Source organism: Tenrec ecaudatus, unplaced genomic scaffold (assembly GCF_050624435.1).
Source record: "Tenrec ecaudatus isolate mTenEca1 unplaced genomic scaffold, mTenEca1.hap1 Scaffold_1456, whole genome shotgun sequence".
Taxonomy (NCBI): Eukaryota; Metazoa; Chordata; class Mammalia; order Afrosoricida; family Tenrecidae; genus Tenrec; species Tenrec ecaudatus.
This window is the reverse complement of record NW_027457939.1, coordinates 119791-143865: the sequence shown is the minus strand read 5'-3', so window position 1 is coordinate 143865 and position 24075 is coordinate 119791. Positions and strand designations below refer to the sequence as shown.

Genomic DNA, 24075 nt, shown 5'->3' with positions numbered 1-24075 from the left:
TACAGAGAAAGCGTACATGGTTCGGCTGGGAGTGAAGCAGAGGAGCAGAAATGCTCCCTGCTGCAAGCTGACAGTTACATGGGACCCCTGAAGTTTTAAATTGAGTTCCTCTGCTAATTACCGGCCTGAAAGAGACAAAGAATGATCCACATTTTATTCTCTGCTGAACTTGCAACAAGCACTCGTGAATGGGACATTAGGGTCAAGCTGGGAAGCTCCAGTTTGTTTGACCGAGTACAGAGCATGGTGTCACCTCCCGCGCAAATAAGGTCAGGTACACCTCCCTGCCTTGGGTTCCCACCAGGGAGATGTCAGTGTAACCGGGGCTAACTGAGGACTTGAGAGAGAGGATAAAACAAAAACGCAAACAAAACAGAAAACAAAAAATCACGTTGCCTATGGATTTGAAGTTCTGTGTTTTAAAATGAATTCAAATGTGTACAATCTCATTCTTTTCCATCACATGCTACACCTAGTGGTAAGAGTGTCAACTATTCTGTCTATTTTCTAAACAGCTCATTGTATGACCAGTAAAGCTACACAGCAGGCAGGTACTTTAATGAAACAGGCCTATTCTCTGGGGACAAGAACCTGTGGTTGAAACGCTAGCACTGTGATCATGAAAGCACTTTGTTCTTGCCAATGAGCAATACTTTTGATGTGGATCCTGATCAAAAATCCCCTTGGGAAGGAAAAACGTGTAGCGGTGGGGAGGGGGGAACAAAGGAGTGTTGTGATGTGAGATTTCAAAACAGATTTTCTCAGAAGAAAAAATACCTTCAGCATTCAAAATGGGTATGCATTCTACCTTTCTGGAAAGTCATAGAATGACGTTGCCAAAGCAGCCTCATTGAAGTTAAAGTAATAAAAGTAATTAATTTATTCATTCAACCAACAGTGTTGAGTATACTACTTTCGTGCATGGAAGAAACATAAGAACACTCGAGAACACAATCCCATGACCAGTGCAATTTCTTTCTCTCTTCTCTTTATTTAACTTACTATAACTCGGCATCCAACATGTGGCTGAATGAAAAAAACCTAGGGGCAGCTTACACACTGTAGCCCGGCATGTGAGAGTTAGGAAACAAGCACTAATCAATGGGCACCTCCTCATAGTGTCACAGTGAAGACTTTGGGGAATCACAGAGAATGTGTTTGACATCCCAGCTCCTTCATTTAATGGCTGTCTGCAGGAATAGGAAACTTCATGGTCTCAATTTCCTTAATATAAAAAATAATCGTGTAGCAGTGCCTACTGTACACAGTAGTTAAGAACATGAAGTGTGACACTGCCAAGAACCTTTTACGCATGTTTTTAACAAAGTAGAATTATTTTGGCTATCTTTTAAAATGCTAAACCTACATCAGTTCTTAAATAATTATACACATACTTTGTGGCAAGAATCCAGAAGCACCAAACTTTATTTTACCTCTTGTGAAATCATAGCCTCTAAAAATATAACCCTTAGACTGTTCATGCGTCCTAAGCATCTTAACCAATAAACTCCACCTTCAAGGAGCCCTTCTGAAAAAATAAACAAGAAAATTCTTACCGAGTTTTGGCAAAGAATAGGGCACTTTAAAGTAGTCTTCATAAAACTCAATTAGTCTCTTTGTTATATGGAGGGCGTAGTGCCCGGATCCTCTTCTGATGGCGTCGGGTCTTGCATACAACCGCACCTAAAACATATGCAGACGCAGCACTTTAGCCTTTTGGTCTCAAGTTGTATCTATCGTGCAAATATGAACCTACACAAATTACTTCAAGGACTACAAAAACTAAACAATATCCTTTGTCCATTATATCAAGGCACTTTGTAATTGAAAGAATCAAACTACAACAATTGAAGTAACCAAGGTGAGCAAGTTACAATTTCCTCCCTTTGCAAGACGACAAAGAGAACAATTCTATACCTTGCTTCAAAATAAATATTCAAAGTGATCACTTATGTGCGCCTGTTAGAGATTTGAAGGTATGGTGGATTAATATAATGGGTCCCTAACGATGCTGAAAATAGTCAGGATACGGTGGCTCAGCAGGAGAGAAAATTCATGGTTTGTTAAAGACATATTATAACAAACTTTGAAAGTATTACTGAGCAGGGCAGAAATATAATTTATGCCCCCTTCTTTTCTTTGGAAAAAACCTGTCTTGTTCCCAATCTGCAAACCAGGGATAGAAAATTCTTGCCTGGACATCAACAATCCTCATTCTGGTGGGCACTCTGCAAGTGCTCCTGGCTCAAACCCAGCTGAACATCATTCATATTCCAGCACAATCTGGACCCTTAATATGGATTTTAAATCAAGCACTGTATATTATCTAGTCCTCAGCCAAGAAGGATCCTAAGGCAAGTAACATAAAACTGAACAAAACTAACAATTGTACAGAAAAGGCTAAAATGAGATTAGTTTCCATAAAGCTTTCATAAAGCTATCCAGCATCCTTCTTTCCAAAGGCTAAGTCTATTTTTCACAGATGTGGTCCCTAATCCTCATATCAATTGTGTGAATAAGAAATGTGTATTTTGTACAGCAGTGGAGAGCAGTGTCCTGGGAGTTGGATTTTAGTCCAACTCTGCCACTAAGAACGTGGGATGCTGGTGAGCAAATTACTTAACCTGCTTGGGTCTCAAATGTTCTCATTTATAAAATAAAGGTGTTTGCCACCAGATAGTTCTACAGTGTTTTTCAATTCTAAAACACCTATTCCCAATCCCATTTTACAGATAAAAGGATTTATTATTTTCTTACTGGTGATTTTCCCAAATCAGTATAAAATATTTTATTTAGTATATGTAAATGGATATTTATGTTCATAAAGACTACAAAGGAAAACTGTAGTCCATGTGTAATGGTTAGATCTTATACTAACTTGGTACTTTTGTGGAGGCAGGGGTGGAGTCAAACCTGTCAATCATGTAGTCGCCTAGTGACGCCTCCTTGGGGGCGTGGCTTTTTATAAGCGAACAGCAAGAACTTCTTTCTCAAGCCCGCCGCCTTCCCTGCTTGCCAAGATTGTGTCTGCCTCTAGCGTCAGCCCCATGTGGACTGCAGACCCTGCATGTTTCAACACCCTGCCATTTCCCACCAACCCTGGATCCACAGGACTCTGCGCCCACCTGTGATCCCCCTGCTTCCGCTAAAGGTACTTGTTCTGTTTCATCCGCCTGCCTCAGCTGGGATGCATTCTTGATGTGAAATTGTTTCTTGATATCAAGGGTTTTTTTTTTTTCTGATTTCAAATCCATAAACAATCTATGTCATTGGTTTTGTTTCTTTAGACACCCTAGCCTACCCCATCGCAATATAACACATGATTGTACAGGTGACTCTTTACCATCTATATTAAAAGGAGAGAGAAGGGAAAACCAAAGCAGCTGCTCTTAAGTCAATTCTGAAGCAGCAGCTCGATATGTCCCAGAGCAGACCCGCTCCATAGAAGTGTATCACGGTAATTCGTCTGGAAGTCGTTCCTCGGGACTTCCTTCAACAGAATTTCTGGGTAGGGGTGAGCCAATCGCAAACTATCTGTACAGTCAAGATATAAGTACAATCTAAAAGCCTAGAAAATCGAGGAAAACACATTTTGACTTTAGCTTGAAAGACCTATAATTCAATACCAGATTTACTGACTAACACATTTCCAACAAAAATGGCTGACAGAAATATAACCTCTTCCATCAATCAATTCCACAAATCAGTCAAGATATCTGCAATGAATTCAATAACAATTAACTACTAAAATGATGAAGCTGCTTCTCATGCAGCAACTAAGTTAGATATAAAATTGGGTCCAGTCACCACAGATTTAGTCGGCAGCGGTAGAAAGCCGACACTCTCAGGAAAGCCCATCTGAAAGAGCAGCACATGCCACTCTTGACACTCGGGGAGATGCAGTCATTCCGAGTCCCTGCTGTGCCTGGCATCAACTATTCTGTATACATTCGGTATTTTAGGTGGAATTCCCAAGAGATAGGCCACAAGACAAGTAGGGTGTGTGGGTGATCAGGAAAGAGGCGTGCCCAGGAGATACCTCCGAGGGAATAGGCAAAGCAGCATCCAGAAACGTGAGAATCCAAGCGAGGCTGCAATTTCAGGTGAAATCTGGAGCACAGACTGACCCACAAGGGCCTCGATGATCTGGAAAGTGTGTCCTGCGTGATTGGCTGGCTCCCATGAGCCTGGACCAGGCCTCATTGGCTGCTCAGTGCTAAGGACGGGCATAAAACCTCAGGCACTTCCTGTTCTTGAGACAGCTGGGCAAGGAGCTCCCCTAGTCAATTGCTCTTGTTTTGGGACTCTCAGGTGTGAGCAGTTAGGAGTAAAATCACTAAAACGGAGCAATAGGGACATCAAATAGGGAAGGGGATCTAGCCTATACAACAGCAACTGTCATAGAAACTAATTCACTGTCAACAGATATTTAATTAGCACGTGCTCGGTGCCATAATAATCCGAGAAGTGGTGGACTGCTCACAAAAAGGTCAGTGGTTCAAAGCCACCAGCTAACTGAGAGGTCACCACTTCAAACTCACACTTCAGGAGCAGCATGAGGCCATCTGTTTCCATTGAGGTTTACAGCCTCGGAAATTCTAAGGGACACTGCCTGCCTCTCTGTCCCGCAGGGTCACTATGAATCAGAATTACTCAATGGCAGTTGGTTTAGTTTTTTGATTATTTTTAATAGGGATGAAAAAGACTACAGGAGGAGCAGGTGTGCATGTGTGTGTGAGAGATTGAGAGAGAGAAATGACTCAATGGCAGTGGGTGTTTTGTTCTTTGGGGGGAATTTTGTACCATGGTCAAGGCTAAGTATTTTTTATTTAATGATGAAGAAAACATGGTCTCTAGTTAAATGAGGTACAAAGCATTAAGGTACAAAGATCAGAGATAATATAATCATCATTATTAAAAAGCTTAACATATATTCAGTAATTTAGTATTTGTATTTTTTAGTTACATTATTTTCATATCAACTTGAAGATATGAAAATGTAGGGGTGGAGTCCAGTCTGTCAATCAGGTCACAGCCTGATGATGCCTCCTGTTGGGCATGGTCTTCTCATATGAAGGATCCTGGGCGCTCTCTCTCTCTCTCTCTCTCTCTCTCTCTCTCTCTCTCTCTCTCTCTCGCTCTCGCTCTCGCTCTCGCTCTCGCTCTCGCTCGCTCTCTCTTTTTCTCTTCCCTCTGCCTTTACCCTCCTGCTGGCAAGCCACTCAGAGACCTTCCAGAGCCCTGTGATGCTTCTACCACCATTTGATCCACAAGACTTGTCACCTACCAGCCTGTGATCTTCCTGCATTTTGCATCATGGCTTGCAGCTGTGTGAGTCTGAAGAGGAATTTATGGACTAAGATCAGACTTACAGACTAGTATTGGACATAAGGACTTTATCAGGACTATACTGGGATATTTTATTTATGCAGAATTACTTCTTGATATAAAGCTCTCTCTTACACATATATGAGTGTCCTTGGAATCCACTCTGTCCAGCAAACACATTGTACAAGTAACATTTTCCTGTGATATAAATGGCAAATGTATCATGAGAAAAATATATAGCTTTCAGAAGGTTTGAAATGAAGTAACTAATAAATTCAAGTTAAAACTATAACTAGGACCACTACAAAATGACAGAGTAAGGGTCACTGATTTTAATCTTAAGCACCATCACCGATTTTGGTAAAAATGCAGCTATTTCTATCAATCAACTCCACCAGTCTGTCAAGCTATCTGCAGGACCAGACAAGAAAAGCATGATTGAGTCAATCTGGTTGTTAAGAATTGATGGAAATGATCCAATTCCAGGTGAGGAAATAAGACATAGAAGCAGTGTCTTCATTTATTCATTCCAACATGTATTGCATGCCTGCTGTGTACCAGGCACTTTACGGGAGCCTACAAATAAAACAAGACCACAGAGTGCGTAGCCCTCGAGGTCTGAAGTTTGAACTCACCAGCCGCTCCAATGGAAAAAAGATAAGTTTTTGGTTCCTGTAAAGATTTACAGCCTTGGAAACCAAAAGTGGCAATTCTGCTCTGTCCTATAAGGTCAGTGTGAGTCAGAATTGACTAGATTCATACCATGCACTTCATAGCAGTGCCTAGATGTTGATAAGTAATGGCATGGATTAAGTTGTGTATCCTCAAAAGATGGGTGAGCTTGGCTGGATCATGATTTCCTGTATTGTGATTTTATTACTCCCCCACTTCGTGATCTTCTATGTATAGCTGAAGCTGGACTAGGTCATGGTGATGAGGATTATGTTATGTTTGTTATGTCACCGAGGCAGGATTCAGTGGGAGGCAACAGCCCTAGTCAAGATAAGGCCCCTCGTCCAGTGTCAGGAGAATCCTCCGGGGAGATAAGAAGAGAGAGAGAGGACCCTCCCCACCACAGTGAAAGAAAAGCCAGCAGAGTGTGTCTTTTTCACCGGGATCCCTGCCCTGAGAGCCTAGATTCAGGGAAAGAGGGATGTCCATACAGATGGAAATCTCCAAGGAATGCCAAGCCCACAGATGCTGAGGGCAGACAAGGACTTTGTCTTAGAGTCAACAGAGGAAGAAAGCCTTCCCCTAGATCTGGCATTTTGAGTTCTGACTTCTAGCCCTGAAACCATGAGAAAATAAACGAACTTGTCAAAGCCATCCCGGTGCTTAAGCTGTGTTGTAGCACCACTACTCTTCACGGCATCTTAAATGACACACAGATTAACAGCAAAAGGACAATATGAACATCAAAAGGGCATCTTTTGCTTTTCCTCTCATTCCAACAGATCAACTGATTAATCTCTTGTCCAAGGCCAAGTCCTTATTCCATCCCCTTTTACTTGAACAAAGACGTCACTGCCAAAATGCCTTCCCCGTTTCCTGCATCACCAACTGATGCCTGCCTCCTGGATCATTCTCCTCGGTAGGCACATACTCTGTTTTGTCTCCTTTGTTAAAATTAAAAACCGAAAAACCCTTAACCTCTGTTCCTCCAATTATTGTCCCATATTTCCATTCCCTTTTATATCAATGATACTCAAAAGAGTTTCCTATATTATAATAAACAACATAAAATGTAATATGAACCAGCATGAAAGTGGGCATATAATATAGAGACAATTATAAATGGGGTGTTTTGAAACGTATATCCCCTGCTTTTAAGTTGCTCATGAACTACAACCAGGCTTTTTTTTTTTTTTTAATTTTAACAATTTATTGGGGCTCATACAATTCTTTTCACAGTTCATTAACCAGGCTTTTATACCCAGAAAACCAACACTAAATCCAATGTCACTGAGTTGATTCCAACTCCATGTTGGGTTTCCAAGGCTGTAAATCTTCAAGGGTGCAGAAAGCCTCAACTTGCCTCCATGAAGCAGTTGATGCGTTTGAAGCCCTGACACTGTGGTTGGTAGTCAGCCCAAAGCACCACCTGGGCCCCCAACAGTCTACCAGAACTAGACGCACCAAAAGTACCCTACTAATGACTTCACAATGCATGCTTGCCCTGTCAGCAGTGCTTGGGACAGGCGATCATGTGTTCTCTTTGAAACACTTTTGTTATTTGACTTCTATTCCCACTTAAGCACTCCCAAGTTTGGCTGGCTCCTCCTCTTTCTTCCCTCAATGGTAGAGAGATCCGGATTGCAAGCCATAGGCTTCTTCCACAGGCTGTCTACACTTAAGATCTTGCTAATCATATATCATATCTAGTTTTCAGATATTAAAACTGAAGACTTTCCCTACAATTTCAGATTTGTAAATGCAGCTGCCAACTGATACCTCCACTCAAATATCTATCAGTCATATTAAAACCAAACCTTGATACCTTGATATCTGTCTCTCTGTCTCTCTCTCTCTCTCTCTCTCTCTCTCTCTCTCTCTCTCTCTCACACACACACACACACACACACACACACACATCCTGCTTCTCCTATAGTCTGTTTCATCCTGTTTAAAACTAATCCAAAAAACAAAGCAGCCACTGTTGAATCAATTCTGACTCATCGTGACACTGTAGGACAGAGTCAAACTACTTCCAGGATCTCCAAGACTGTGAACTGTACATGCTGACAGAAAAAAAACGCATCTCCTCTGTCCCTGGGAGTAGCAGGTCAGCTCCCACTGCAGACCTACCTAAAAGGCTTATTAGTGTTGTGCTTAACCATAGTTAAGTGCATGCAGCAGGACAATGGTACACTTACCCACTCTATGACATTTCAAAGTTTGCATAGACTGGCAATAGAAAATAATAAAAGAAATCTGCATGCAACTTTCAGATATGTCTCTTATGAAAGGCATTTAAAACAATCAGGCAGATAGCCGTGAATCTAAACCAGCCAAAGACCATAAGCTGGAGCTCTTCTGACCCCAGCACTTTAGTAACAATGAAGATAAATCACAGCGTCAGTAAAGGGAGATAGAATGCATGTCAGTCTTGGCTCCATGGAAAAGACATATGAGACACACTCGGGGAAACTAAATTTACACAGTCTCCAGAATGAGCATCAAGGAGGGAAGCTGATCACACTCTATAAATACCACCAAGGTAACACCATAAATAATTAAGGAGAGGAAATATTCGTCATCTCTGAAGGAGCTCTAAAAATGAAGTTTTAGATTTACTTCTCTATTCCCACTTCTTGGCATCAAAACAGCTTTGTGTTGAGAGTTGGTTGCTCCTGCCCAGGACATATTGGCGCAGAAGAGTTGACATGTGGCTATAGTTACTCAGCCCTGCATAAGAAGAAGGACTCTCCTTTGTCCCACAGACCATACAGCTCAGACCCCCCAGCAGTGGAGGGATTAGACCTCTGCCAATCAACACTTCTGAAGCATGCCTCTAACCACCCCAGGGAGCCAGTGTCCAACCCTCCTAAACACAAGAAAAAGAAATTGGATTTGTGGCTTCTCAAAAAGTTAAAAATGAGGGGTCATAGGGAAGAGATGAGTCAGTCAGGGTGCAGTGTGGCACCAATGAAACACACAACTTTTCTCTAGTTCTTTGGTGTTTCCTTCACCCCACTATCATGACCTCAATTCTACCTTACAAATTGGATTAGACCAGAGCATGCCAACTGCTATAGATAAAAGCCCCAAACACAGGGAATCCAGGATAGATAAACCCTCAGGGCCAACAATGAGAGTGGCGATACCAGGAGGATTAGGGGATAGTGGGGGAAGAAAGGGGGAATCAATCACAATGATCAACAAGAACCCCCTCCAAGGGGGACAAATAATGGAAAAGTGGGTGAGGAATGATGGGGGACAAGGTAAGATATGGAAATAATAATCTATAACTTATCAAGGGTTTGTGAGGGTGGGTGCGGAGGGGAGGTAGGGGAAGAAATGGGGAGCTGATATCAGGGGTTCAATTGGGAATAGAATGCCTTGAGAATGATGGTGGCGGCATATGTGCAAATGTGCTTGGCACACTGGATGAATGTATGGATCGTGATAAGGGATGTAAGAGTCCCCAATAAAAGTATTTTAAAAAATGCAATGACCACATAAGACAGCAATTCCACTCCTAGGCATATGTTCAAAAAATTAAAAGCAGGACACTGATACTTATATACCAATGTTCATTGTAGCATTAGTCATAATAGTAAAAACTCGAAACAACCAAAATGCCTGTCAACAAATGAATGGATAAGCAAAATGTCTGTGCATACCTATGAAATCTGCTGTCATCTACGCTGGCTCATGGGGACCCCGTGGATGTCAGAGGGGAAGTTTGTTCCATAGAGTTTTCCATGGCTGAAATTTTACAGAAATAGACTGGCAGGGTTTTCTTCTGCAGAGTTTCTTGATAATTTCAGACAGCCAGCCTTGTAATTATTAACTGACAACTATGTGTCTCACCCAAAGAAGGTACACACATACGATGGAATATTACTTACTCCATACACATAAATGAAGTTAACATACACATACTACAATAGATGAACTTAGAAAGCATTCTGCAAAGTGAAATAACCCAGAGAGAAAATGACAGGTGTTGCACAATCCCACCTAAATAAGCAATAAAGTAGGCAAATGTACAGCGTAGAATGTATATCAGTGGTCCTCAGGCTCAGAGGGGGGGGAAGGAAAGTAAGGACTTAATGTGCACTGAGCTCCAGGTGACCAACGTTTTAGAATAGCACTGCCCACAACTATCCAAAGGAAGAAACACAGTAACAGTGGGTCTACTGCATGTATGTATGTATGTATATATATGTATATATGTATATATATTCTATTTGCTCAAATGAGTGCTCACCATGTAATAACATGGCATTTAGCAACCTGTAAAGTATAGGTAAAACATCTAGAGATTTCATTAAAGTGCAATTCTAAGTAGGTCTGAGGGGATTAGATGTGAAAGTTGAGAACAAAGAAAAATCAGTTTAAAAATATGACTTTGGTCATAGAAAAAATGCTGAATATTGTTTGATAAAACATTTCAAGACCAATTACCTATTCATTGAAATGCCTTTTTTAAACAGAATAAACTATACACATGGAAATGGTTGGTTAGAATACACAAGAATCAATCAACTTTATCTGTGTAAAGACAAGATGGAAAAAGTTCAATTTCATTAGACAAAACAACGTCAAGGAACAGCCATGAAAAGAGATCATCAATGGCTCATATGCAAGTTCAAGTTGAAGCTGAAAAAAGAAATCCATGAAAGCCAAAATAGAGCGTGGATTTAAAAGGCCATCTCAAAAATAGATAGGACACATTAGACCAGATGAGTTGTGGGATCATATCAAGGATACCATACATTGAGTCTCTCTCGGCCCGCTGAGGGCCGCTCTGGCCGGTGCTTCGCCCCGGCGCCTCCGTGCGCTCGGCCAACGGCCTCCGAGAGCGCCCCCCCGAGCGCCCCGGGAGCCAGCGGGCGGCGGCCCTCGCCAGGGACCCTCCAGCGGGCCCAGGGCCCCTTTTGTTCCCCGTAGGACTTTTTGGAAAAGAACTTAAACGAATGGTTTCCATGAGGGGGCTTCAGAAAAGTCGTAAGCTTGAATTCAGAGATGATGGAGTTTTTCCATTTTTTTTAAGCACCCTCATGTACATAAAAACCTTGAACTAAGACCACACCATATATGCTAAAAAAAAAAACAACAAAACTGGAGGGTGTTTTTTGGGAACCAAGTGGCTCTAAATCCAACACATGCCCTTTGAAGCAAGTTAAAGGATTTACTATGAAGCCCAGAAGCAGATAGTGCCAAGTAGCAGGCAGTAGTAGTTACCCATTTGGTGAGTGGGGCAGCATTTCCTTCCCCCACTGCTGCTGAGATGGCGGAAATCAGTCGCATCCAGTATGAGATGGAATACACCGAAGGTATCAGTCAGCGAATGAGGGTCCCAGAGAAGTTAAAAGTAGCACCGCCGAATTCTGACCTAGAACAAGGATTTCAAGACGGCTCTCCAAATGCTAGTGTGATAATGCAGGTCCCAGAGAGGATTGTTGTGGCAGGAAATAATGAAGACATTCCATTTTCAAGACCAGCAGATCTTGACCTTATTCAATCAACTCCCTTTAAGCCTCTGGCACTGAAAACACCACCGCGTGTTCTTACACTAAGTGAAAGACCGCTAGACTTCCTAGACTTAGAAAGACCTGTACCAACGCCTCAAAATGAAGAAGTGAAATGTCGATTGATGACAAACCTCGTCCTGGATGTGTGTCAGCTTCCCAAACAGACGAAAATGATGACAAAATCTGTGCACTTGTGCTCAAAGACTAATGACAGACCATTGAAGAGATGGGGACGTTATCTGAGCTCAGTTCAGCAAATTGTAACGGAAGATTTAGGAATGAGAAGGGACGCTGCAAAGTTTGTTCCATGGGTTCTGACTGACCAGGGAAAAGAGCCGTGGAAACATGCCTGTGCTCTGAAAGAACAACTCTGAAATGCCCCCAACATTTTTCTCCAAGGTCATTACTGGTAAACAGACATGGTGCTATTCTTTATACCCCGAAACCAAACACCAGTCAAGCCAATGGAAGACGCATTGTCACCTTGCCCAAAAAAAAGTTCATCAAGTGAAATCAAAGATCAAGACGATTCTCATTTGTTTTTGTTTTTTGGATATAATGGGGGATAGTGCATTTGGAGTTCATTCCACTACGTCAAACTGTTAATCACACTTTCTGTTTAGAGGTTGTGAAAGATCTCGTAATGTTGTGTGACAGAAGTCTGATCTGTGGCAGAAGGGACACTGCTTTTGCCACCATGACAATACACTTGCTCATGTAGCCATCTCATTGTGCCAGGTTTTGCCAAAAAGGGCATGCCTCTCTTCCCCACACACCTTACTCACCTGACTTTGCTCCGGGCAACTTCTTTTTGTTTCTGTGAATGCAGAGGGACATGAATGGACAGTAATTTGATGACATAGAGAGGTGAGGACAAAAGCGAGGGAGGCGCTATCAGCCATCCAAATAGATGGGTTTGAAAAATGTTTCCAAGAATGGAATCGCAGATTTTACAAATGTGTTAAGTGTAATGGAGAGTACTCTGAAGGTGATAGAGTTGCTTTGTAAAAATATTTGAATACATAGCTTTGAAAAAAAAAAAAAAGGATACCATACATTAAAAAGGCAAAGTCAGAAAAATTTTTAAAAATTAAAAACAGAGGGGACCCGGAAATGTGCTTTGGGGCACAGAATGGTAGCTAAAGCCAATAGAGAGATGCTGAATCAAAAGAGTTACACAGAAGGTTTCAAAACCTAGAGGTTGTTATCATGAAAAATTCAAACACCTGGAAATAAACAACTAAGAAGGAAAAACATACCCAATATTTTTCAAGTTGAAAGAACTGAAAAGGAAAGGGTTCAGTCATAATATTGAAAGATTCGGCAAAACAAGAGGGAAACCCTACAAAAGATGGCTTTCCAGAATGGCTGTTACAATGGGCTCATCCATGACAATTATGGAGATGGTGCAAGACCAGATAGTGTTCTGCTACATATAGTGTTGTAATAAATCAAAGATGACCTGGCAATATCACACCAACATCATAGACCAGATACTGAACAACAAAAATATAATCAAGAACTGACAGCACTAAGAAACTAATGACACACCCATTCAGAAGTTTCAATAAATGGCTCCAACCCTGGACACACTCACACATCTGTTTAGAAGATGGCTATCTGTTTGGAAGATAGTAACCAGACTAAAGCCTGAAAAGATGCCTATTTGTTCCCATTCCAAAGAAAGGTGAGCCAATTGAATACCAGGCTTTTCAAAAGTTTGTGAAAAAGAAAAGAGATTAGGAAAATGAATTTCCACTAACTTTTTAAAGCCCCCTTGTACCTACATTATCAAACAATATCTTTAATATTGAATTGTCTTAGCGTTCTCTATTTTACTTCTCTAGATTCCAATATCCATTGAAGTGGCTACACAGCAACTCAGAGACCAAATCCACGATTAAATGATTTATTAAAGAAGTTAACAAATTGTAATGCCCATAAGAGGTGCTCAGGGTAGTTGCTAACCAGGACATGTGTGTGACAAAGTCACAGGTCTGTTAATATGGCCAAATTGGCGTACCCTTTTGCTGTAACCCTCAATCCAAAGGCAGTCAGCTCAAGCTCTATGGATCAGCAACCCAGCTCTTTTAAGAACCCAGAGGTGCCCCACTGGAGAAGTCTGCCTCCTGAACAACAGCCCTAATCTCAGCTCGGAAACCCAGCCCTCCCCTCTCATGCTCTAGCTCCTGGTGTGACAGCTGCCCCTCTGCTGCGATAACTGTCATCTGGATCCAGAAGGACCCTATGCAGTCATCTCTGGTCCACTCTTGCGTCCTGCTGATAAGGACATCCCTACTCTTCCTTCTCAGGTGATACACAGCAGGATGGCACTCCCAGGAATCCTGTTTTCAATGACTCACAAGTGAATCTGATCAGTATTATCCCCACCTTCTTACCAGACCCATGCATGGAAAGGTTGTTTATGGGAGTTAGAGACTTTGGCCAGAAGAACCACATTAAATCATTCAGTGCCCCTTCGAGTATCACATGCAGTTAAAGCTTTACTGAAGATAATTCAACCATGGCTGCAGCAGTGAGTGGACAGAAAGCTGCCAAAGCTCAAGCTGCGTCCCAAAGACGATGCTGAATTAGAGACGCCATTGGGGGAGTCGGGGGATCCTGGCAAGAAGCAGAGAAGACCAGAAGCTTATTTACCTGTATTTTATTGACTACACAGAAGCATTTGACTGTGAGCATCCTAACAAATTATGGAGAACACTGCAAACAATGACCACTGCAGAACACTTCACTGAAGGCATGCAGAAGCTGTCAGAGACCACAAGGCAACTGTTAGAACAGAACAACGGAATGCTGTGAGGTTTAGAGCAGAAGGGAAATGTGTCTGGGTTGTGTCTATTCCATCTGTGTCCTGAGCAAGTAATCTGAGATTCTGGATGTTTTAAAGAATATGGCGTCAGGACTGGAAGTAGATTGACAACCTGCAATATATAAATGAGATAAGCTTGCTTGCTGAAAGTGAAGAGGACTTGGAACACTTCCTAATGAAGATCAGAGTGTAGCCTTCAGCAGACTGCAAATCCATGTGAAGAAAACAATGGACCCAAGTCAACATCATGATAAACTGAGAAAAGATTCATGTTCTCAAGGCTTTCATTTTATTTGTACCGATAATCAATGTCCATCGGAGCATCAATCAAAAAATCAAATGATCTATTACATTGGGGCAATCTTTTGAAAAAAGAGTTCTTTAAAGTGCTAAAGAGCTAACTTTGAGGACTAAGGTGTGCCTGACTCAAGCCATATTCTTTTCCATTAGCTCGTGTATGTAAAAACCGAGCAATAAATAAGAATTGATGCCTATAAATCATGGTGTTGGTGAAGGATACTGAAAGAACCATGGACTTCCAGAACAAAAACAAGTTTGCCTCAGAAGAAGTACAGGCAGAATGCTCTTTAGATGCAAGGATGAAAAGGCTTTGTCTCGCGTACTCTGGACATGTGATCCAGAAGGTCCGGTCCCTGGTCAACACAGACCGATTCTCACAGAAGTCTACACAGTGGGTTCCAAGATAACAGTGTTTCAGGGTAACCCAGAACTGGACTGCGTTTCACCTGTTGTACATAGGTTGCTCTGTGCTCCATTAAATTGGCAACCCACAATACCAACAACAGATCCGGGAAAGACTTTGAGAGTCTGTTTTTCTTAGTGCTCCTAAATGATCCTGAGGCTGCCGTGTTATGGGCCACTCTTTAATAGTAAGCATCGGAGGAGTTGAGAGTTTTGTGGGAGAGACAGGCACAGAGAGATAAAACTAATCTAACGACACGGCAACAAATAATAGAATTCGCCCTAGTAATGAAAAGAGTGAGGGGTTTGGTTGCTAACTGAAAGGGCGGTAGTTTGAACCCACCCCATTGTTCCACAAAAGAACTACCAGGCCATTTGCTCTATAAAGACGACAGACAACGCTGTATGGACAGCTTTACGGGGTCCCGTGAGGTCCTTGTGGGTCACAATTGACTCAGTAGCACATAACAAGCACAGCAACAACATATTATAGGTCACTAACTAAGCCTGAGGAAGTGCAGTTTCCCAGAGAAGAAAACTCTTCATTCAGTTCTGAAAAATGATGTTATTAAAGATCTTGAAAGGACGCTCAAGAAATTCTCGTGACATTTCCATTCACAGATAGTTAATATGACTAAGTTGAGGAATAAGAGGGATTCAATTAGATCCTGATTGACGTTGGTTGGCCTGGGATTTTACAGTGACTGAACAGAAGACAGTATGGAGCAGAACAGCACGGGCTTTCAAATCAGGTAACATCTCTGAACGAATGTTTCCCATGGGGAAATGGGCACAATAAAACCTGTCTCTGGGGTTGTAGAAGGTATAACAAATGTGAGCTCTTAACATGTGTCACGCTCTCTCCCCTTTTATTGGCATCTAAAATCAATGGCAACTCCAACCTCACCATAAATGCTCTCCCCACCCTCCATCCTTTATAGTTACTTTCATTTCTGATTGCTCTAAATGTGCTTATGTCTCTAAAAAAACACTGAATTTGCAAATTTTCTGTCTTCTAGGGAAAAATGAGTTAAATGTATTATTCCACTTGCTCACTGTTATTATTCTTTAAATAATAGTTCATAAGCCTATTCCTCAAAATAAGTAAAGATGTGGTCATCGTATATCTGCCTTAAGTTTTTCAAGGGAGCTTGGATTTCAAATATTCTGCCCACTCATTAAATAATGATCACCAATTTTTGGTTTAAAAAATGGCTACCACTGACATAAAACAGAGCATAATAAATTGCCACCATGGGTCCGCAGAAGGGTTTTACTAAAAAAAATTTTTTTTAATAATCTCATTCTAATGTTTGTCTTCAATTCCTAACATATAAGGTATGATGGGGCAAACCTCCATGATTACCATATTATCCCTGTACTCAGATTGTGTATAATCTGGGGGTTGGGGGGTGAGTCTGCAAAACCGGTTGCCACAATGTTGGAATTGGTCTGCATAATACCAAACCCAAAACCAAACTCACTGCTATTGAGTCTATTCCAGCTCACAGTGACCCTACAAGGACAGGGTAGAACTGTCACTGTGCATTTCACAGACCCTAACTCTTTATGGGAGAAGGAAGCCCCTTCTTTCGCTTACAGAGTGGCTGTTGGTTTCAAACTGCTGACCTGGTAGTTAGCAACAAATGGATTACCCTTATGCCACCAGGGCACCTTCTTGTGTGCTGAAGGCAGTTATTTCTTCCAGTGACCCACAGACAACACTTGACTCTCTTATTTTGGTTTCCATCTTCTGCTTGCCAGCCAAACAAAGAAAGTCTAGGCATTCTGCTCCCCATTTCTCTCCCATTCTACATGGAACAAAGTATTGTGATCTTAGTTAGAAGTTTGTTTCATGTTGCCTCTTGCAGTGCATAAATCCAGGCAATTATGTGATGGCCTTGCTGTTCCCTTGGTGCATTCTCTTCATACTTGCAGCGTTGGCCTGGTAGTGGCGAATTCCCAGAGCATTTGGTTGCGGAAAATATCGTGATTTTCCACACTTGTTTTTAAGTGACATCTTTCTGGGTAGAGGATTCTTAGTTAGAGATCATTTTTGTTTAATAATTTATACATTTTGTTCCATTGTCTAAAATTGCTGGGGGGTATGTACACTGATTCTATGAATGCTTCTCAGTAAGTTACACTGATCTTTGTCTCTTGCTGCTTTCCGAATTCTTTTGCTTTGGTTTTGAAGAGTTTTATTAGAAGACGGCTGGGAGTTAATCTTTGTCTCTTTTGGTTGACATCCATGGATTGTGTTTGGTTGCAGTTGGTTTGGGCGGGGTGACTGGTTGTGGTTGGGTAGTTGGGCGGTTGTGGCTGTTGGTTGTTGTTGTTGGCTGTGGTGTAAATTCCACTCAGAGTGACCTGTGTACAACAGAAGGACACACTGCCTGGTCTTCCACTGTCCTCACAATTGTTCTTTTCAAGGTCATTGTTGCAGTCACTGTGTCAGTTAATCTCTGTGAGGGCCTTCTGCTTTTTCACTGTGCCGACACGAGTCCGTAAGTCCCTCATTGGACTCATGCAGTCACATGCCATGATGCAGAATGCAAGAAGATCACAGGCCGGTGGGTGCAAAGTCTCGTGGTTCCAATGGCCGTGGATCCGAGAGTTCTCATAGTGACTCACCAGCAGGAAGGTGAAAGGAAAGAGAAAGAGGCGCCGGTCTCCAGGCAGCCATTTATTTCATCGCACCTCCTAAGGAGGTCATCAAGTTGCAACCTGGCTGGCAGGCTATCCTCCACCCACATCTTCTTACAGGAGCCAGGTACAAACAAAAAAAAACCCCCCTAACTATCACATTGTGCTTTTTCAGGAACCAGTCTCTACTGGTGACATGTTCAGAGTACACAAAACTAAGTCTCGCCATTCTCACATCAATAAAACACAAGTAAACTACTGGTAAGGATGTTTTCTTTCATCTAAGATCCAGCAACATCAATGTCATCCCTCCTCTGATTCCTGCTCAAAGTTCTGCTCATGTAGCTTCTCGTATTTGTTTCTCTGTTCAGTTCTGATCATCTCTATGGTTATCGCTTGAAAAATAATATCTATGTCTTTACTATTACTATAGAGTTCTGGAATGTCTATATTAGACTGATTCCTAATTAAATCAAATATTACCTTTTCTTTTGTTTCTTGTTCTTGAGGCTTGTTATTTTGTCTTTTAATTCACTCATTCTACAGTTTGTCTGTTGACCTCTACTATGGTCTCTCTCCTATTATATTACTACTTTGCCTTGTTTTCCAATTTTCTTTCTTTTTTAAGTTTCAGTTTCCTTGTTGAATCTCTCATTTTGTTCCTCCATTTTCTTTTTTAACCATTTCACTAGCATATAATTCACATATAATACAATAATTCAATCATATTTTTTAAAAGTAATACAATCATCACCACAATCAATTTCAGAACATTTACCTCGTGTATCCATTGTCATTAGCTCGCCATTTCCCTACAACCTCCCCCACTGTGCCATGAGGAAACCATTCATCCAATTACTTACTTGATATATTTCTATCTCAGTCGAAATATTAAAAAACCTTGTTGTATTTAGTTTAGTTTAAATTTGTTCTAATTTTAAAAGGCTCAAAAGAGAGATCAAGTGGTAAGGTGATACATTTTTAACCTAATTGTATCTTTAATAATCCACTTTCCAATACACTCCTTCCATTGTTTTCTGTGACTTTTGCTTCCTCCAAACACATTTAGCACCACGGTCTGAAAGTGATTGATTCTTGGCAGTAGTCTGACCTCATAGGATAAAATCTCTCTCCTCCATGCTTTTCTTTTGATTGATCCTTCTCTTGTAATTCTGCGTGCTTTACTATTTTTAGTTAAACCTTGGTCATTTTCCTATTTCTTTTTTAACTTTAAATGTCATACTCTAGTTTTCGGTGGGAACTGTCTCTGATTGACTGACCTGGTAGCACCAAGGTCAAATAACCAGGTGCCAATCAAAAGACTGGGGTCCACACTCAACAGCCTCTGCGTGGGGAAAGACCCCTGCCTTGGAAACCAGCGGGGTGCTGCACTCTGTCCACAGGTCCCTGTGTATCCGAATCAAGAGAGCAGCCATGGACTAGCTATCTTTTCCTGAAAGAAGTCATTATTCAGTGCTGATTCAGTTCCGGATGCTTGAATTCAGAAAGACAACAGGTATATATGGAAATGGCGGGAATATTTAGCTGCCTGGACTGTGATGTAAGCAACAGGGCTTGACTTTCCAGGGCAAAGACTAGAGGGCTCTTTCTTTCCCTCATGGGTGCCCCTTTACCCTCCTGAGTACCCCTTTACAGGCTCTCCGATGGTGTCTCACAGTAGACCAAAAGCTGGCTCCTTCTCTCTGTGTCAGTAACGGTGTGGACTCTTCCCCCGACCCTGCTGCTTGCAGTTCCTCCCTGTCCTGCTGTCCATTTGTCTCGAACCTCAGCAAGATTCAAGTGTTCTCTCGTAGCGGCACAGCCTCCTGTTAACCCCTCTCAGGTTCAAGGCCTATGAATTCCTATCACCAATCCACACTGCTTTAACATACCAGGTGACAGCTTATTCAGGTGAGTTTCTCTTTGATGTCCCTTCTCTGGAGGACTGCCCAATCCCAGCTCAAAATGGCTGTGAAGAAGGAGTCATACAACGTTAGTGGGAAGGTTCTCTCGGCTGCTTTGCCATCGCTGGTCCTCATCGTCCCTGCTGCTGGAGTCACCCCAACTCCCAGGTTCTTAGCTGCAGCCCAGAATTCTGGGGCTTCCATCCATGCTGTATTTATTCACTGTTCGTTGAACAGGGTCACATTAGAGTTAGCCTGCCACCAACAAGGTTGGCAGTTCAAACCCACCAGATCTCCACAGGAGAAAGTTGAGACCGTTTCTATAAAGATTGACAGCCTCAGAAAACCTACATAAGATTGAGTCAGAGCGACTCAAGGGCGGTGGGTGGGTGGTTGCACTGAGCCGGTTTCTGGGGAATGAACAGGGGCACGCGCGCACTGCTTCTTCCTCCTCATTCTCTTTGCACTCGCTCTGCTTTTATGCTTCTTAACTCAATTCAATGAACAGTTTTAATTTTCTAAAAGCCGAACTATAGATAATGGTTACATAGGTGCTGTTATCATGAAACCCCAAAAGTTATTATACTTTCAAAATTTTGCAATTTTTCACAAAAGACTTCAAAATACCAACAAAAAAGGCGCTGAAATAAAATATCTCTAGATGCCAGAATCATTTCATATGTATATGTGCTCATCAGTTTATCTGGATTTCATATCTGTAGTCCAAAAAATTAATTCCTCATAAAGTAAATATAAAATGTCATTTAGGGCTGTGCAGTCTTAATGTTCCCTAAACTTTCTTGCCAGAGCACAGATGTCGTCCTCGGCAGAATATAAAGTCAACACTCTATGACTGGCAAGCTCTAAGCAACACATAGTCACAATAACAGAATCTGAGTGGGAGTGGATTTGGAAATACACAGTTCTTGTACCTGTTCTATCATGAAGAATCAGAGTGAACCTTATAACTACACCCTAAGTCATTTTTACTAAGGCAAAATTCTGGCAAGAAAGGAAAAATCTACAAATGAGCAAAGTGCCGACTGAGGCAATCAGGATGACGAATGATTTGCTGAACAACAAACGTTACAGAGATTTCTGCTCTCTGTGAGCATCGGAATGTGATTATTTTATACCAGACCCCTTGAGATACAATCCACGTTGGAGAGGCGGAGCGAACGACCTCAGTTCTCCTTCTCCTTTACAAAGATTAGAAGAAGAGAAAATAATTAGGAAAACCGTCCAGAGGCCTCTGTAAACCCAGAATTGTACCCATTCCACTAGATAAAAAAATCAAAGGTTGACTTTAGTCTCCAAACAACTGAACCATAAAACACTATTTCTCTATGTGCATCAACACTTGTGTTTGAATTATCCAATGTAATATTTTCATTTTTTTATTTATAAAAAAACCTGTTCCTAAAGGAAAATTTTTCCAATATTGTCTATTCAAAATATGATGTAAATAAACAATGAACAAGATACATTTCAGCTATACCTCAGTGCAAAATCACTGACCCTAAAAAATGGTATGAAGATATTTTTATCCCTATTTCCCATCACTTGAAGTATATTTAGGCTACATGGACAAGAGGGTCAGACATGGTTCACTAAGGACACAAACGGAGCTAATCATTAATGCTTGTGAATTTCCCCATTACCTGGGCCCTTCAATCTATATCCTTCTGCTTTTAATGCCTAGAGCAAGAATGCTTTAGTACCACACTACTGTTTTAACCTTCTTAATGTCACAAATTCCAGAGACTTTCCAAATTGCCTTGTTTCCTAAGTGGATCTGAATTATGTTCACTCTGATTCTCATTCACTGCCACTGAGTCGACTCCAACACATAATGGCATTCTAGGACAGGGTGGAGCTGTCCCTGTCCCTGGGAGTTTCTAGGACTGAAGCCTTCACGGGAATAGTAACTTTCAGCTTTCTCCTGTGGACCTGCAGCCCTTGTGGTTAGCATCCCAATGTGTAATCATCTTTGATTCATTCTCTTCTAATTCAAATTCCTATGATTTAACATTCTCTCATTCAGATAACTTTCTATCTGCTAAAACTTTCTTTCTGATAAACACAGAGCAAAACTCAACCTGGGGCTATTGATTCGGACTAACAGTGATGGAGGACAGTTGCTCCACGGGGTTTCCAAGGTGGAAAGATTTACAGAAACAGACTGCTTCGTCTTTCTCCTGTGGAGCAACTGCATGGCTTGAACTATAAGCGCCACCAATGTGCCGCCAGGTTCAGGACAGCACCAATATATTTGGTAAATATTCAGACAATCTACAGTTTCTGGTGTAATTTGTATTAGGTGTATCCGTGATTCCAATAATCTTCATTCTGCTCAGAGTTCAACTAAAATGCTTTGCTCTGAAGTAGGTGCTGAGGAAGACATAAAAAAGGAAGGTGTGTAATTAACGGTGGTCCAAGACTGCCGCATACTTACTATTTTAATGTCCTCTTTTCATGATTATGACATGCATTAATCTGGTAGCCCTGGTTATGCTGTGAGGAATGAATATTATTGAAAATTTACCCTGGTGCCAACCTCCATTGAGTATGTAGTGTCCAGTCACGTAAGAGTTCAACATGTGCAAATCAACAATTTATGTACTGTTGGTCTTAGCTAGCCTATACTTGAGTAATTTCCTTTGCTCGATGGTGTTTTTGATTCTAGTGAACAAATGAATGACACTATTAATAGATTTGTCTGATGCCCCTGTTCTGTATCATAAAATGATAACGATGTCTCTAAGGTGAACCAGAGACATGTATTAACCATAGAGACATGAATGGATCTGGAGCTTGCACTTAATGCCAGCCCGGATCTAAGAACAATTAGCTTTTATGACATGGCCCCGCTGGATGCTCATCCACATGAAGAGATCACTGAAGATAAGGATGTAAGAGCAAAGTGTGGTAAAAACGAAAAAACTAGATAGTGTCTGGCAATCAGAAAGACTCACATCTGGAGTCTTAAAGGCTTGTCTTCAAACAAGCAGTCATGTAAGTAAGTGGCCAACGAAGTCCACATAGAAGAAGCAAACCAGACTGTGTGATTCAAAAAAATGGTAAGCAATAAAACTCAAATCTTTCTAAAGGTGTTCCCTCCCCTCCTGGTCTCAGAGCCAAGTTCTGAACACCTGCCTGGTTTGCAGAAGGCTGTGCTGAGAGTAGAAGTCCAAATCCACTTGCAGAGCCCACGTGTGGAATAAGCTTCTCCTGAGTCCCCTCTGACCATAGTCAAGGGATATGAATAGACTTGTTATCCGACAAAGAGCATCGTAAGGTTGATTATGGTGGGTATATTTAGGTTAAAATGTAATATCTTATCATTTGATTACCCTTTTGACACATTGTCCAGTTTTTTCAGTTTGTTTTTTTTTTAAGTGAAGAGACAATATTCATGGACAGAGCTGCCAGTGAATCCTCTCAGAGCACAGATCAGGGCTGTGAACAGCCTTATGCTCATCCAGAGTGCAATGGGAAATAGGTCAGCGCAGATGAAGCTCACTTAAAATGGTCATTTAAAACACCTTATCATTTGAGCTCCTTTGTGTTCTAGTTCTATTTTCTATCCCCTTTTCAACTGAAGTTTTTCTCTGTTTTCCTTTGTTATTGTTGTTAGCTTTGGCGGTGTTGTTTTGTATGTTTTTCTGCATATGAAATCTAGGATATACAAATCTATAGACACAGTATTAATAGTTTCTTGAGGGTACGGCTGGAGAGGCTGGGGCAAATGGGAAGCTAATGACAATGAGTACAACAAAAAAGAAAATATTTTAAAACGGTGATGAGGATTGTACAACTCCTCTTAAGATGGCTGAATTACTGAAGGGTATGATATGTGCATTATATGCCAATAAAACTGTTCAAAAAAAATTAAAAACAGATAAAGCAAATTATTTAAAGGAAAAAAAGATAATTGACGTGCTCCCCTAGAACTAGCAAAGTAAACAGAAACAAATGCGGCTGTGAAGAAAGTAAAGCCTTTGACTACGGTCATTACTTCCTTGAACCGAACATCTCCAGGAACAGATCAAGTCTTTTTACCTGCAGACCACATGGTGGGTTCAGTCTGTGACCTTTGGTTAACAGTGAGCACTTAACCACTACACCACCAGGGCTCTTTCCTGTGTGTGCTGCTGCTAGACGCTGCTGAGGCAACTCTACACCCAACAGAACGGAACACTGCCCAGTCTTGTTCCATCGTCGCGTGTTTGCTGTTTGAGCCCATTGATGCAGTCACTGTGTAAATCCACCTTGTTCGGGTCGTCCTCTTTGCCACTGACTCACTGCTTTACAAAAACGATGCCCTTTTCCAGGGACTGGTCTCTTCTGATAACATGCCCAACGTCCATGAGATGAAGGCCTAAGGAGGATTATGGCTACTCTTCTTCCAGGACAAACGTGTACGTTCTTCTGGCCGTCCATGGTACTCTCAATATTCTTCAGC

General features: G+C 41.5%; 1 protein-coding gene across 1 annotated transcript in view; it reads right to left on the bottom strand.

Annotated features, from left to right (window-relative positions):
* Nucleotides 1-1032: 1032 nt before the first annotated feature.
* The window catches only part of LOC142436076 (thyrotropin-releasing hormone-degrading ectoenzyme-like), a 96724-nt gene continuing 73681 nt past the window's right edge, over nucleotides 1033-24075 (bottom strand). Inside the window, exon 2 of the mRNA XM_075539999.1 lies at nucleotides 1033-1683. Coding sequence (XP_075396114.1) covers nucleotides 1620-1683 — 64 coding nt within the window. The 3' untranslated portion in view covers nucleotides 1033-1619. The remainder of the gene's footprint in view (nucleotides 1684-24075) is intronic.